At 27.0% G+C, this 16,940-nt stretch overlaps 2 protein-coding genes across 3 annotated transcripts in view; one reads left to right on the top strand and one right to left on the bottom strand.

Annotated features, from left to right (window-relative positions):
• Window positions 1-2,734, top strand: part of Vmat (Vesicular monoamine transporter) — a 56,905-nt gene extending 54,171 nt beyond the window's left edge. The window contains exons 5-9 of one of the 2 annotated variants that reach the window (XM_065513625.1): window positions 67-125; window positions 206-574; window positions 1,011-1,237; window positions 1,308-1,625; window positions 2,666-2,734. In XM_065513625.1, coding sequence (XP_065369697.1) covers window positions 67-125; window positions 206-574; window positions 1,011-1,237; window positions 1,308-1,625; window positions 2,666-2,734 — 1,042 coding nt within the window. Of the gene's footprint in view, window positions 1-66; window positions 126-205; window positions 575-1,010; window positions 1,238-1,307; window positions 2,134-2,665 lie in introns of those variants that run through there. The other variant, XM_065513624.1, reaches the window with a different exon arrangement.
• Window positions 2,735-6,134: 3,400 nt separating this feature from the next.
• LOC135962102 (GATA zinc finger domain-containing protein 15) lies at window positions 6,135-8,226 on the bottom strand. Its single transcript, XM_065513843.1, has 2 exons — window positions 8,104-8,226; window positions 6,135-8,042 (listed from the first exon to the last, which is right to left on the bottom strand). Exons 1-2 carry the CDS (start codon window positions 8,129-8,131, stop codon window positions 6,733-6,735), a joined length of 1,338 nt encoding a protein of 445 aa, XP_065369915.1. The 5' UTR covers window positions 8,132-8,226; the 3' UTR covers window positions 6,135-6,732.
• Between the last annotated feature and the right edge of the window lie 8,714 nt (window positions 8,227-16,940).

The following is a 16,940-nucleotide window of genomic DNA, read 5'->3' as shown; positions in this document are numbered from 1 at the left end:
CTGTGTTACTAAACTCAGGTGGATGTTAATTATAATTTGAAATTTGTTCCCCCTTTACTCTTACAGAATTGGTTACAGTATTCCCATGTTTGCCGGTTTCGTTATTATGTTTGTATCGACGATAAGTAAGTATCTTTTTTTATAAAAACCAGCAACCTAAATTTCTCTCAATTTGTAATGGTACTAATCATTCTCTTCCATGTAGTTTTTGCTTTTGGCCGCTCTTATTTGGTGCTCTTTATTGCTCGTGCCTTACAAGGCATTGGCTCTTCGTGCAGTTCTGTGTCGGGCATGGGCATGTTAGCCGATCGCTATACCGATGACAAAGAACGTGGCAATGCTATGGGCATAGCCTTGGGTGGTTTGGCGTTGGGTGTTTTAATCGGTCCGCCATTTGGTGGTATAATGTATGAGTTTGTAGGCAAATCGGCACCATTTTTAGTACTTTCCGTATTGGCTCTCGGCGATGGTCTATTGCAATTGTTTATGCTGCAGCCTTCCATACAGAAAGCAGAGACAGAACCGCCCACTTTAAAGGCCTTGATATCGGATCCTTATATATTGATAGCAGCTGGTGGGTTTTGTGAAATAGTTTATCCCAATAAGCACCAAAGTACGAAACCCCAAAAATTCAAGCACTTGAACATTTTGTTGGAAATTGACTTGAATGCAAATGTAATTATGTTTTAAACTTGAAAAATATTTGAAAAATGAAATATCCTTCACACTAAAAATGGAATTCAAGTTGAAATCAAGTGTAATTCAAGCCTTGAATTATAGTCAAGCAATTGAATTACAGTTGTATTACACTTTAATTCAATAGCATTCTCCAGTAAAAAGGAAACATAAATTCAAGCCATATTTAGTTTGAAAAAAATTTGATTTTTCAAATATTTTTCAAGTTTAAAACATAATTACATTTGCATTCAAGTCAATTTGGTGCTTATTGGGTTGGGATTAGAAAAATTGTTGTCATGTTAAAATTTAATTTTAATTTTAAATTGTTTTAGGTTCTATAACTTTTGCCAATATGGGTATTGCTATGCTGGAACCTTCATTACCCTTGTGGATGGTGGACAACATGGGCTCTAGCCGTTGGGAACAGGGTGTAGCTTTTCTGCCTGCCTCTATCAGTTATTTAGTGGGCACCAATCTGTTTGGTCCTTTGGGCCATAAGATAGGCAGATGGTTTGCAGCCTGTTTAGGTTTAGTAATAATAGGAGGTTGTTTGATAATGGTAAGTTTTTTAATCTTAAAAAAAACTAAATTTTATTTCTTTAAACTCCATTATTTCCTTAATTTAATAGATTCCCATGGCCACTTCCATTACCCATTTGATTATACCCAATGCCGGCCTTGGTTTTGCCATCGGCATGGTTGATTCTTCCATGATGCCCGAGTTAGGTTATTTGGTGGACATACGTCATTCCGCAGTTTACGGCAGTGTTTATGCTTTGGGAGATGTGGCTTTCTGTATGGGCTTCGCTATTGGCCCAGCCTTGAGTGGTACTTTGGTAAAAACCATCGGTTTTGAATGGATGTTATTCGGTATTGCTATATTGTGTTTCCTGTATGCACCCCTCTTGACACTGCTTAAAAATCCGCCCACTCGGGAAGAAAAGAAGGTGGGTAGTGTAGATGATGTAACGTCGGTACAAGCAACCAGTCCTGCCATTTTACAAGATGGCCTTGTAAATACTGCTTATGAAAGTGAAAGGCTTTGAGAATTTTATTTTTTACATATTTTTTTTTCTTGATTTTCTTTTAGTTGTTAATGTAAATTTAAAAGTAGATTTCTGTAGTTTTATTAAGCTTGTGTAATTTTTCTTTTTTTGTAATTTAAATTTTTGTATTATTTGTAAAATATTATCGAGATTTGTTCAATATTTTGAAAGTTATGGTTTAAAATTGATTTATTGTAAACAAATGCTTTTAATTATTGTTTAAAATTTCTTGCTTTTATTATAGAAATATTTTATTTATAATTTTTTTCTTCTTAATTTTAATTTGAGAATTTTAATTTTAAGTTTTCATTATTTTATTTAATTTTCTTTTTTTAATATTAATTTTTATGTAATTTTTATTTTTATTAATAAAATACTTTTAAAAAAGTGCCTGTTTATAAAAAACAAACATATTTTTAGTTTAATTTATGTATTTTTATTATTTAAATAACAATAATGCTACGTAAACACGGTTGTCAGAAACATGCACAGAAAATGGTTAACACAACCATGAAAACTTATGTTGAAACATATGCTTGTTAACCATTTATTGAACATTTTCTGACAACTTTGTTAGAACAACTTTATAAGAATATGACGTGTATTAGAGGCCTAATGATGATCAATAATTATCAACAATAAATCAGTTCCTGTACAGGAACATAGCTGATGAAGAATGTAGCTACACATATTTACAGTGGAACCTCATTCTATATAACCCTCGATTAAAAAAAACTCCTCGTTTATTGTAATACCCATATATGTTTACCCAGTAAACATGGCTTTTGCAACAACTTTGGTTTTTATTAGTTACATAAATCGAGGGCTCACTGTATTATAACTTAAGATTCATCAGCCCTGTTATCAACTACATTACAGTAGTGTTTTTATAGTTTTCTTTAACACAATTTAAAAACCTCCATCTTAAACTCTCTTTCCAGTCCCTTATCATTGGCGAACGACCAGCGGTACGTTATGTTACATATCAAAATTACGACGATGACGAATAATTCTCACAAACGGCTAACGATTCTCACTTAAAATCTAACGAAAACTACAATTCTGGATTAAAAAAAAAATAATAAAATCTTTAAAAAAAAAAAAAAATCAACCAATAATATCAGAACTATCATATGAAAAATTTATTGTTTTTTTTTTTTTTGGTTAAAAAAGCTTTTGATGTTTTAAATTTGAAATTTTATTTTTTAACACGTTATTAAATTTAAAACATATATATATTTATATAGTTATTAAAATTATTATAAAGCAAATGGTTTTACAAAAAGAAACCACAAAAATCTACAAAAAAAAACAAACAAATATTAAACGAAAAATCAAAATAGTTCGTTCAAGCGGGTGTTATAGGCAAAATAAAAACAAAAAATATTGTTTAAATATAAAACAAAAAATAATTCCTAGCAAAATACCCTGTTAATTTATTATTTTATTAATATTATTAAAGATTTACAACAGAATTTCTAATAAATTTAAGGCTAGAAGCAACAAAGTTTCCAAATTAATTTGAAATGTTTGATGTCAAACACTTGCTGTAACTTTATTAGGAATTCTGCTGTATTGTTTAAATACAAAACAAAAAATAATTAATTTTATTATTTCATCAACATTATTAAAGATATAAAATAGAATTTCTAATAAAATTAAGGCCGGAAGCAATAGATTTTCAAAACTAATTTGAAATGTTTGATGGCAAACACTTGCTGTCATTGTTATTAAGAATTCTGCCAAATTTATTTATGTGATAAAAAATGAATGGCCGACCTATTTTATAAATCTCTTTCTAAATATTTGCATTTAAAAATTAAAAAAAAAAAATTCTAATTTTTATATAAAAATTTTGAAAATTTTTTATGAAAATTTAAAAAAAAAACTAAAATTTTTTATTAAAATTTTGTGAAATTAAAGTAAAGCGATTTATGCATTTTCAAATTTTTTATGAAAATTTAAAAAAAAAATTAATTTTTTTATGAAAATTTTGAAAAATTAAATTAAAGGGATTTATAATGAAGGACTTTATAAAGTTTGAAGCATTATTGATAATACCCTGAAACATAAAGAATAATATTCATTCAATATTATCGCAGACATATTTCAAATATTAATAATACTTCAACTATTTTATAAAGTTTAAAGCACTATCAAAGTAACTTAAAAGAAAATTGTTTTAGAATTTTATACAAAAATCACTGAAAACTTTTCATACGAACAACAATTTATTCTAATTGCTTAAAAATAAGGCCGATTTTTATTGAAATTTTTATTTAATTCTTTATTTAAAATTTTACACTTCACCTCACTTTAAAAATATTTCCATAAAAAATTTTGAATTTTCAAAATATTCCAAAATTTTTTATGAAATTTTTTTTTTCTTAAACTAATGTGTAGAGTTGTATAAAATTTATTGTTTTTATTTAAAAAAAAATCAAAACCTAGATACTTTGCTTTGTAAAAAGTTAAAGCCTCTTTAAAAGGAATTTTCAAAATTTAAAATTGAAAATTCCTACTCCCAGTAAAGAAGATTGTTGTCAATGTAACCATTGGAATTGAGATGAGTCAATATTTTTCTAAAATTTAGTATTTAAACAAGTTCAAAATTAATTTTCGAAAAAAATTTAAAATTTCTACAAACATTTTTTGTTTCGAAAAACTGCAAGACATATTTATGGCTTACCTTATGTCTTTATGTCAAACATAAAAAAATAATAACAATTCAAACATAAATTTTCAATTAATTTACAGTTTGTTACATTTAAAAGTTTCATAACAACTACATGACATAATTACGGCTTAACATTTTTAAAACATATGTAAATATGTCTTGTGTTAGTTTTTTTTATTTAAAAAATTTTTTATTTAAAAAGTCAACAGCATTTTAAGAATATTTCTGAAATAAACCATTTAAACCAACAAAAAATAATGAATGAATTAAATTGCTAAAGTTGAAAATTAGTTTTCAGAAATTTCAAAATTTCTACAAAATGTTTGTGTTCTCCAACAATTGCAAGACATATTTATATCGTACTATATAATGAACATAAAAAAAATAAAAAATCAATCATGTATTTTCAGTTAATTTACGGTTTATTAAATTTTAAAGTTTCATAACAACGACGATGACATAATAATGGCTTAACATTTGTAAAACATAAATATGTCTTGTGTTAGTTTTTTTTATTTAAAAAATTTTTCATTTAAAAAGTCAACAGCATTTTAAGAATATTTCTAAAAGATACTATTTAAACAAACAAAAAATAATGAATAAATTAAATTGCTAAAGTTCAAAATGAGTATTCAGAAATTTCGAAATTTCTACAAAATGTTTGTGTTCTCCAACAATTGCAAGACATATTTATGTCGTACTATATAATGACCATAAAAAAGTGAAAAATCAATCATGTATTATCAGTTAATTTACTGTTTATTAAATTTTAAAGTTTCATAACAACGACGATGACATAATTATGGCTTAACATTTGTAAAACATAAATATATCTTGTGTTGGTTACTTTTTTCAAAAGATTATTTATGAAAAGTCAACAAAATTTAAATAATGTTTCTAAAAACTGTTAAAATTCGAAATTAATTTTCAGAAATTTCAAATTTCCACAAAATTTTTATATTTTCCAGACATATTTATGCCTTACCCCCTGTCTATACATACATGATACATTTTTATATGATAACCGTCAAAATGGTTGTCAAAATAAAAAATTATCAGGTATAGTCTCCATTTATTAGTATTATTGCTTCGTTATGACAAAATTGTTAGTGCTTTTGCTCAGACAACTTTTTCTTGACAACAAACGTCATTAATTGTTATGATAGATATTTGTCAAGTATAGACAGGGGGTTACTTTACATATTTCTGTTCTAATATTTTTGAAAAAAAAATAATAAAAATTCCATCATGTATTTGCAGTTAATTTATACTACATGACATAATTATGGCTTAACATTTGTATAACATAAAAATGTCTTGTGGTAGTTACTTTATTAAAAGGAATATTTATGATAGGAAATCTATAGTTATAATTTTACAGCATTTCAAGAACAATTGATGCCTTGAGAATTTAAGTCTCGAAATAAGTAAAAGAATTTATAATATTTAATAGCAAATACAAGCCATATATATGGCATAACATAAATACGACATGTAGTATTTGAAACAAATGTTCGGCAGTTTAAAAGAAACTTCATATCAAACTACAAAAATTGAGTTATTGAAATTGGTAACTTTCAAATACATATATTTATATTTACAAGAATTCCATATCATCTCCATATTTATTAAATTTTTTGAACTTGTTGATTCGAAAATAAAAATGTTTGATCTACAAAAATATGGTAAATGAACTTGGTAACTTTCAAATATATATTTACAAGAATTCAATATCATTTCCAAATTCATTAATTTATTGCAACTTGTGTTTAATAAATATAAATTTCATTTGATATATTTTAAACAGGGAGTTATTTTGAAACTGGGGTGTTATTGTGTAATTCGATTCGAAAAGAACATCATTTGAATTTGAATACTTTTTACATGATAATTCGAAATAATATCTTTCGAATCGAGTTACACCATAAACCCCCCTGGATTCGAAAATTAAAATGTTCGAATTTGTATAATAAACACAATTGGGGGATTCAAACTGTCTCCTATTAGGTCGTATTGTCATAATGTCATAAAATATTTTTTTAGTTTAAATAAATTTTTGTTGGGTTTCAAACAAAAAAGTTATAAACTAATAAGACTTTTAGAACTATGTTTATTGGTTTGTTATAAAATAACACTTTTTTTGTTTGCAGCACAACAAGAATTTGTTTAAACTAAAAAAATATTTTACGACATTATGACAATACGACCTAATAGCAGACCGTTTGTATCCCCCAAATGTAATTCGAAAGTTTTTCCTTTCGAATCGAATTAAGCAGTAACTATCCAGATTTTTGGTTTCATCTTAATGACAGATATGAAAAGGTTGCAATCTTAAACCTTCAATAATTTCAATTTATCGGCAAATACATTAATGTTCACATTCAGCGGTAATTTTGAGCTGCTACGCAATCTTAATGGAGCCATGGGCTTGAAGTCACATCTATTGGCTGCTGAGGAGGAGGATTTCAAAGGTGGTTGTTTGATATTAAGATTATTCAAAAACGGACTGTTTAAAAGTTTAGTTCCTCCATTATTCTTAATATAAGCACTACGATATAAATTATTATTATAACTGCAGCCTTTGGTGTTAGCTTTGTTATCGTAGACTTCCATATTTGTATTAGCTCTCTGAAAGAAGTTTTCTTTTGCACATGATGAACTATTTTTTATCCTGTAACTGCTTGTTCTAAATGGTATTAAAGTAGGCAAACGTTCCTCAGATTTAATATGGCCCTTGCTGGCAAATTTCTTAAGTTTTTGAGAACTATATATCGAAGTTAATTCTTTAATACGATCCTTATCCGATTTCTTTATATCGCATGGTTTAACAGGATTTGTGGAGAATTTAGACAATCTTTTGTCTATAACAAATGTATCGGAAGAATGTACTTTAGCAGATCTATTCAAGGGTATGTTTAATTGTTTACACAAGGAATCGGTTTCTATTTTAATATTGATATTGTCCTGTAAAGAATTATCCTCCAAACTCTTGATATTAATGTTAATTTCACAACCTGAACTTAAACTACGTCTACTACGACCGGCACAAACACCTTGCGATGATGAGGACAATGATTGGTGGCCACTGTTAAGAGGTTGGCATGACGAGATAGGTTTAACAGTGCTATTTTTAACCGATCTAATAGATGAATTTTGATTATTGTTCTGAGAAGAATTTCTTGGAATATTGTTTTGAGTATAATTTGATTTAGCTTTTCCACTACTACTAGATGTTGGAACATTTCCTTTGCCATAATATAAATTCAAAATTTTACTCTCATAAGGCTTTTTCTGATTACATTCTCTTAAATGAGAATTTCTCTTAAATGCAGTTTCCTGTAAAAATTTTCTTCTACGATGTTCTTGAAATTTGTTTAAATTTAAAAACCTCTCCTCATTTTGCAAAGCCGTATTTCTTTGCTCAAAAGAGCTGTTGGCCAGGGGAAAATCATAGTTATAAAAGTAGGTTTGACAATCAGACTCCTTCCGATTATTGTTAACTCTTTGCTGCACAGCTGGCATGGGAAATGATGGCCTCTCGGCATAGCGAAAATTGTAAGATTGAATTTTAAAGGGATCTCTTTCAAACGGATCGTTAGATTGACGTCGTTTGGAATTTGATAGGAAATTTCCCAAAGTAACTGAGGAAATGAAAATGTTGTTAAATAAATATTTCTTTTACAAAAGAGCAAAAAAACTTACAAATATGTCTACCGCGATTTAAACTCATAGTAAATTTTTATAAAGATTTTAAAGAATTTTGATTTTCCAAAATTTGTTTTAAAAAAAATCAAAATATATTATTGACTTTTGCTTTAAAAATTTCCCAAAATTAAAAGAAACAAAAGAAAATTAAATTAATAAATCTAAACAGGGTTTGAAATTTAAAAACAATTTTAGAAACTTATTGAAACATGTTACAAATTTGAGTGGAGCAGCGATGATAGAAGGGGTTTTCTTTAATAATTTATTTTAGAAAAAACCCTGGTTAAAATCTTCTTTAAACAAATCAATTTATAAATAAAATATTAAAAAGTAATTTTGTTTAATTCATATACGTTATTAAATCTAAATATATAAGAAAAAATTTATAGAGAAAATAAATCAAGAAAAACTAAATATAAATAAATAAAATAATTTGTAAAATTTAGCTTTCATGCACAAGTTATCTGACACAAAAAGGGAATAAAGTAGTTTTAGCATTAAATTATTAATAAAACAAATATGGTTATTATATTAAATTAAAAAAAAATTAAAAACGAAAATTGTTTAAAAATTATATATTTCTAAAATTTTTAAGTATTTTTGAAGCAAAAATTTGAATGGCTGCAAATTTTTGTTGAGAAAAATACAAACAATATTTTCAATATTTTGTAATATTTGAAAGAAACTAAGATTTCTTTAATTAAGCAAAATACAATCATAACCTAAGAAATCCAAAGATTTCTATTTTTAAATATTATTAAGAAAAATTTAACAAAATATTATATTTCTCTGTAGTTTACGATTTTTAAATTTCTTTCCTTCGGCTGGAAGGACCATATTTCAGTATTTAAAATTGGCAATTCAATAAAATATTTTCCATCTTCTGGATGGGTTTTATTTTAGTATGTTTTACAAATAAGCACCAAAGCCCCCAAAAATTCAAGCACTTGAATATTTTGTTGGACTTTGACTTGAATGCAAATATAATTATGTTTTAAACTTGAAAAATATTTGAAAAAATTAAGTATTTTTCAAACAAAAAATTTTCTGTTTCCTTTTTACTGGAGAATGCTATTGATATAAAGTGTAATACAACTATAAATCAAGACTTGAATTGCACTTGCTTCCAACTTGAATTCCAGTAAAAATGCTTATTGGGCAATAAATTCAAGCCATTTGTTTTATGTTTGAAAATATTTAATTTTTTTAAATATTTTTCAAGTTTAAAACATAATTATATTTGCATTCAAGTCAAATTCCAACAAAATGTTCAAGTGCTTGAATTTTTTGGGCTTTGGTGTTTTTTGGGTGGAGAATGATATTATTCTATCTACTTCTGAATGCTAAAGGAATCAAAAAAATCTTCAACAGATTAAAACCTGTATTCTGAACATTATAAGTGCTGGTTCACACACGTCAAGTTTAATTAAGCAAGTCTTGAGTTTATTTAAGAGAGAGAACAGAAGTTGGAAAGATTTTCCGCTTTTTCTTCCTCTCTCTTCTACAAACTCATAACTTGATAAAGTAAACTTGATGTGTGTGAACCAGCACTATCAGTGACAAAATTATAATTAAGTTGAATTAAGCAAGTCTTGAGTTTATTTAAGAGAGAGGACAGGAGATTGGAAAGATTTTCCGCTTTTTCTTCCTCTCTCTTCTACAAACTCATGACTTGATCAAGTTAACTTGACGTGTGTGAACCAGCACTATCAGTGACAAAATTATAACATAACGGAAAATTTAAAATTTTTTTTATAAAAATTAATATTAAAAATATTTTTGTTATAATTGTCAGTGTCCAAAAGTTATTTAAAATATTGTTACGTTTTTACCTTTTAAAAACGTTGGTTTATTTCCTTTAAATAAACCGGATACATTGGATTGCAAATAAAAGCAGTTTAGTAGCTTAAAAATTGTAACAACTCTTTAGTTATTCAAATTTACACTACAACAGTTTAAATAGTCATAATAGCGGAATTCACTATTAAGTGTGAATGGTCTTCCATCATTCCAAAAGCAAAATTGTATAGGTTTTAGTGTAAAATTTTGCATTTGCAATGATGCAAGACCATTTGCACTTAATGGTGAACTCCGCTAATGTGTTTATCTTTACTTAACGATGCTTCAAATAAGTGTGACTGGTTGATGTTCTCTCGACCACCTTATATACACTGCATTACCATCCAGATGTTTCCAGCTCCATCTATCGATGCTTCTTGAAAGTTATATTTATACAATGATCAACTGAAAGCTTTTATTCAATGTTAATAATATCCAGAACTATCAGGTATGTTCTGCAAATCACATTTTATAAAAGTGGTTTGAAATCACGTGGATTACAGAACAGGCCTGTATGTTAATAATGTCCACAGTTATGTTTACTGCTAGAAGTTTCCAGAAATAGAAATGTTTAGAAACATGATGCAACTTGAAACCAGTCGTTAGAAATCGTTATATTTGAATTCAAATACAATTTCGTAACGATATTAACAAATAAATACTCCATACAAAGAAAATTTGAATTTCAAAAAATCACAATTTCAAAATTTTCTCTTTTTTTAAACAATTTTCGCTTAATTTAAACATAATAAAAACCACATATTATTAAATAAAATTATATGTTTTAGAATTATAAGACAAATTTATAAAAAAAAAAAAATGATATAAATTTACAGTTTAACCGTGTTGAATGTAAATTTGGGTTAAATTTGCAAAACCAAAGTTGAAAAGCAAACATTTGTAGTTGAAAGCAGGTATTTATAAAAGTTATATTAAAAATTGTACATAATAAAATAGCTGAAATACTTGCTGATATTTAGAAGAAAACAAAAAAATTAAGTAATTGATGTATTAGAACGTTTCTTTTTTAAATGTAAAGCCCAAGAATTGCCACAAAAATGCAATCATTATTATAAATTTCAAAAAAAAAGCTTATGTACAGGGTAATTATAAAAGTAAAATACAAAAAAGTTTAAACGGTTTTCATTACATTACTAAATATATAGTAGTTTATATATAATTATTAAACAAATTTAATAAAAAAAAAACAAACCATTAATCCGTTAATGAGTATTATTGTGTGAATTAGACAATATAAGTTCAAAGTATTAAATAAAATAATATATTTATTGCTATTTAAACTATATATAAACCTATAATTAATAATCAATCATTATTACATTATTGTTAAAAATAAAACAAATTTAAACATATTTGCACATAATAAAAAGCTGGTATGGGGTCAAACACACTATTCACTTATAATATTCAATAATCAACTTACTAACCAAACTATTCAATACATTATTCATAACCTAAAAATATTTATAAATTTATCTAACTTATATTAAAAAAAAAAAAAATATTTTAGTATTTAAGCGCTTTGTGGCCAAATATTATAATATAATCCTAACTAAACTTAAAACTTTAATCTATAACTAAAATTATAGCAAAAATTCCTGAAAAAAAAATTTAACAAAAAAAAAATAAAATTGTTTTGCATTTGAGCATAATAGTCAAAATATATATACTATACTTAATAAATATTATAAATAATATTATAAACCCAAAATATTAGCTTTTACATATTATTAAAACTATAAAATAATAATAACAACTACATTTAAATTACAATGGAAGAAACCACTTTGACATTAAACCAAAAAGTTATTTGAAAATATTAATAAAAAAAAAAAACTAAAAGGAAACCCTTAACAAAAGCAACTAAATTAAATAAATATTTATATAAAATATACATATATAAAATTAATAAATGTATTTTGAAATACCCTAATATTTTAGATTTTTAAGAATTGATAAATGGTTATAAAACCTTAACAAATTACTAAATCATTAATATGATAAAATTTGAAAGAAATAAATACGTTGTTGGTGAATAAAACTGAGCTACACTCAAAAAAAAAACACACACACCTTTTATTTTCTTACTTCAATTAGCATAAAGGTGAGTAATTGAGATTTCTGTTAAGTATGGAATCTGATGATGGTCCCTTTCTTCATTTAATAGGGCTATCCATCTATACGGATGGCTCCAAAAAAACGGGATAGAGTGGGCTGAGGTGTCTACATTCTTGAATTTAAGATAAGAATGTCCTTTAGACTCTCAAAAGGATGTAGTATTCTTCAAGAGTTTTTACCTTTTAAAAACGGTGGTTTCTTTCCTTTAAATAAACCGGATACTTTTGTTTTAAATTGTTTAAAATTCTAACAACTCTTTATTTATTCAAACTTACACAACAACAGTATATAATTCACCGTAATATACACACTTAAATTTTATACTTTATAATGCAGTTGATGTTAACTCTAACAGCGCCTATAATAAACTAATCACTGACTGCACTATTTATACACAGCGCCATCTTCCTTTTAGTTACTTCATGATCAACTCAAAGCTTCGGAATTACGAAATTGTATTTGAAATCAAATACAACGGTTTCTAACGGCTGGTTTGAATTTGCATCATGTTTCTAAACATTTATATTTCCGGAGACTTCTAATTGTGGAGAATGTTTTTTACCGGACGATTAGCAGCCGGTAAACAACATGTAGTGTAAATTTTAATAAATAGTTTTTACAAACGGCTTAAATTTATTTTAAAGGAAATAAACCAACATTTTTATTCCCTTCACCTTCGTGAGAAGGGTATATATAAGTTTGTCATTCCGTTTATAATTTCTACATTTTTCATTTCCGACCCTATAAAGTATATATATTCTGGATCCTTATAGATAGCGGAGTCGATATAGCCATGTCCGTCTGTCTGTCCGTCTGTCTGTTGAAATCAACTTTCCGAAGCCCCCAAATAACTTATATTCATACATCAATATCTCTGGAATTCTTCCGGCTCGGTTGCTATTTAAAATCAAGAAAATCGGTCCTCAAATGGCTGTGATATAAGGAAAAAACCAAGACAACATAGATTTTTTACCTATTTTTTTACCTATATCTGGATTACTAAGTCATTAATATACACAATATGGATATCTACTGATAGATATTTCAAAGACCTTTGCAACCACGTATATAAGGCCATAGTAAGTTGGACCTACAATGGGTCAAAATCGGAAAACATATTTTTTAACCCGAATTTTTTCACCAAAAGTTTTTTTTCGCTAAATTTATTTTTTTAACCGGAATTTTTTTTTCACCAAAAGTTTTTTTCGTTAAATATTAAATAAAAATTTAAAAAAAAAAACAAAAAAAATTTTAAATTTAAAAAATTAAAAACCTTCGAAATAAATTTTTTTCCAAAAAATTAAAAAATAACTTTTGAAAAAAATATAAATTTTGTTAACCGAAAAATATTTAAAATTTTTATTTTGAAGTATAATTTTGTGATTCGGCACAGCCGAATATAGCCCTCTTAATTGTCAAAATCATTTAACTACATAAAAAAATTATGCGAAAAAATTAAAAAAAAAAATATTTAGCCCAATTATGAATAAAAATTCCCCGGCAGTTTTTTCCCATTGAATTTGAATAGGAAAAAAAGTATAAAATTTTCCATTGTTTTGATAATGCTATGAATGTATAACTTTATTCTATAAATGAAAATTTCAAAAATTTATTTTTATTATGTACCTACATACATATACAAAAATCACTTGTTTAAAAATTAAAATCTTGGGAAAATCAATTCAATAAATAATAAAAGCTTTAAAAATTATTATGTATTTCCAAAATACAGCCCAATTATGAATAAAAATTCCCCGGGAGTTTTTTCCCTTTTTTCATTTTTCCTATTCAAATTCAATGGGAAAAAACTCCCGCGGAATTTTTTATTCATAATTGGGCTGATAATAAACTCACCTGAAATACAATTTACATTTCATTACATTTATTTTACAATCGGTTAATACCCGAACCGATTGCCGTTAATTATAATTAAGTTCATGTTTTTCTCTGCTCTTATTTTGTTCTCATTTTCTTATTCATGCATACGCATTACATTTATTATATAAAAAGTTAATACCCGAACCGATTACCGTTTTATTTACACTAGCTGCTTTACTCAATTCAAATAAATGTTTCTGTAAAAATTCTTAATTCTTCATTAACTCTTCATTTACTAAATAATTAAGTTCATGTTTTTCTCTGCTTTTATTTTGTTCTCATTTTCTTATTCATGTTTTTCTTATTATACAAAAACAATAACAAACAACAACACATTTGAGTGCTCTGCTTTTATTTATTTACTCATTCAAAAACAAACAACAACAACACATTTGAATGCACAGAATCACACGACCAACACACACGCAAAATCATGTGTAAAGGACTTTAGAAAAATAACAACAACAACAACTAAGCACATCTTATAATTTAACTTTTTCACTGATTTTTTTTGTAAAAAACTTTTTTTAACGCAATGATTTCTTCTTATACATAATTTTAAATAGGTATTTTATTTAATTACACTAAAAGGCGTTTAATATTTTATTTAATACTTACATTACACTTTATATAATTTTCTATTAATTACGGACAACACAAAGTATAACGACGAATTTAAAACGAACGATTTTAGAGGAGACCGTGTAACAACTAAAATGTTTGGCAAACTGAGCAGAGTTGCCAGTTCAAATGAAATTCTATTTGATAATTGGATTTCATTAACAGTTAATGGTAGACAGCCATGGGAAGTGGGGGAACTGATGTAAAATTATATCTATAACATATTATTAAAGATTTCAATTCCAATTTTATCATTGATAAGAGGATAAATTTTATAAAGTTTATTTTTTTAAAATATGTGCACATGTATATTGCGTAGCCGATTTTATAATCAGCCAAATTATGAATAAAAATTCAAGGGGAGTTTTTTCCCTTTTCCAATTTTCCTATTCAAATTCAATGGGGAAAAACTGCCGGGGAACAAACTCCCGGGGAATTTTTTATTCATAATTTGTCTGAATATGTATTTAATTTCATGTTATTTCTTTGAGTTGCTTATTTACGTGTTCGTAATTTCTAGAATATAATAAACCCCTTTATATCTATAGTCGAAATTTATCATTTACCAGTATGTTCTGAATATATCTATGTATGTCTACCTGTGTTCGTTCCTCTGACGACATCTTCTAATGGATGAGATTTTCGATGAAATGTAAATCAAAATAAGTTAAAATATATTTTATTAACTTGCCATTTAAAATCTTATATATAAAAAGAAGTGTACATTTTGATGTCACCACTAACTGCACTAACAAAATTTCAGGGTACGTTGAGGATGGTCTGCAGATGGTTTATGTGAAGTTTGCACGAAATCGGCTAGTGGTTCCGGAGATATGGCTAGACCGATTTTTATCAAATTTTCAGTGAATCTTCAGATTTTTGATTTTCAGTCTATGGGCGGAGGGGCTAATGACACTATACCGCTAATGATGGCCAAACTTTTACAAATAAAAAAAAATCAAAAAAAAAAAAATTTTATTTTTTCATCCGTTGTCGACAAGGTATTCACAAGTCTTACAACCAACTACAAAAATTCGGATTGGCTGTGGGAACGTGCAATTTTGGTACCAAAAAATGATGAGGTCAACAAGCTCAATGAGCGAATTAATTGAAACTGACTGGCGAAACAATGAAATACAAATCGATTGACACAGTAATGAACGGAGAACAAGCGTCAATTATGCTACTGAAACATTGAAGGTTTGCTCCCGAGTAAATAAAAAAAAAAACGTATATCACCTGTCCTTAAGATGAATTCATAAATATAATATCCCATTTGTCTTAAATACATCCGTTTCTTTTTTTTAAGGGATGATATGCCCTTAAAAAAAGAAACGGATGTACTTATAGATATCTGCTACAAGTTTGTCAAATGACCACCTCCGTGTTTCGGGTGCGATGTCAGGTCGGGGTGTCCGTTTTTTTTTTGTCCGACACTGTATATTCAAATCGAGATGCAATATAAAACAGAATTATTGTAAGGGCCAGCAACGCGGACCGGGTTCAGCTAGTCAATTATAAATTTAATGTTGGAAATTTCAAATTTGTACCACTTTTCATGTTGAATTTGTACCAAAAAAGTATAATTGTACCAACTTTGTCATTCCTGCTTGAAAGTCTAGCTGCTTACTCTCTACCCCATGTAGAAATTTAGCGTTTTCAAAACGCTAGTGCATACTCAAATGAATAGCAAATCGCGTGGTTTTCAGAACATGCTGAAATAATTGTACCAACTTTGCCATTCCTGCTTGAAAGTCTAGCTGCTTACTCTCTACCCCATGTAGAAATTTAGCGTTTTCAAAACGCTAGTGCATACTCAAATAAATAGCAAATCGCGTGGTTTTCAAAACATGCTGAAATGAAAAACGCCTTATATGTATGTATATCACTCATACTTATTTCTATTAAAACTATAATAAATTAGTAACAAATTTCCATCCATATAAAAATCAAAATCTAGACAGCGTCCAAATATTCGGTTTCGAATTAGGTCAAGTATGTAATATTTGGCGGAATACCGAAAACGATATTATGAAATTTTAAAGAAGGAACAAGGAAAAACATACACCCCAATTATAAATAAAAATTCCCCGGGAGTTTTTTCCCTTTTCTCATTTTTTCTATTCAAATTCAATGGGAAAAAACTCCCGGGGAACAAACTCCCTCGGAATTTTTTATTCATAATTGGGCTGATAGTGAATCAAATCAGCGGTCTTAAATTTTATTGTAAAATGTCTACGAACTCTAATAGAAATGTTTAGTGAAAATTTGGATATTGTTAAATAAAACACAATTTTGATGAAAAAATTTTAACTTTTGGGAGCATTACCTTAATTTCATCTATTTAAATATCAATT

The sequence above is a fragment of the Calliphora vicina genome, chromosome 5 (assembly GCF_958450345.1).
Source record: "Calliphora vicina chromosome 5, idCalVici1.1, whole genome shotgun sequence".
Taxonomy (NCBI): domain Eukaryota; kingdom Metazoa; phylum Arthropoda; class Insecta; order Diptera; family Calliphoridae; genus Calliphora; species Calliphora vicina.
This window is presented reverse-complemented; position numbering and strand designations above follow the sequence as displayed.

What these genes read in the sequence shown, in the direction of transcription:
- LOC135962102 (XM_065513843.1), bottom strand. Translation starts at nt 8,131, where the DNA reads ATGAGTTTAAATCGCGGTAGACATATTT. An exon ending in AAATCGCGGTAGACATATTT is followed by an intron (nt 8,043 to 8,103) that starts GTAAGTTTTTTT and finishes TCATTTCCTCAG; the next exon opens with TTACTTTGGGAAATTTCCTA.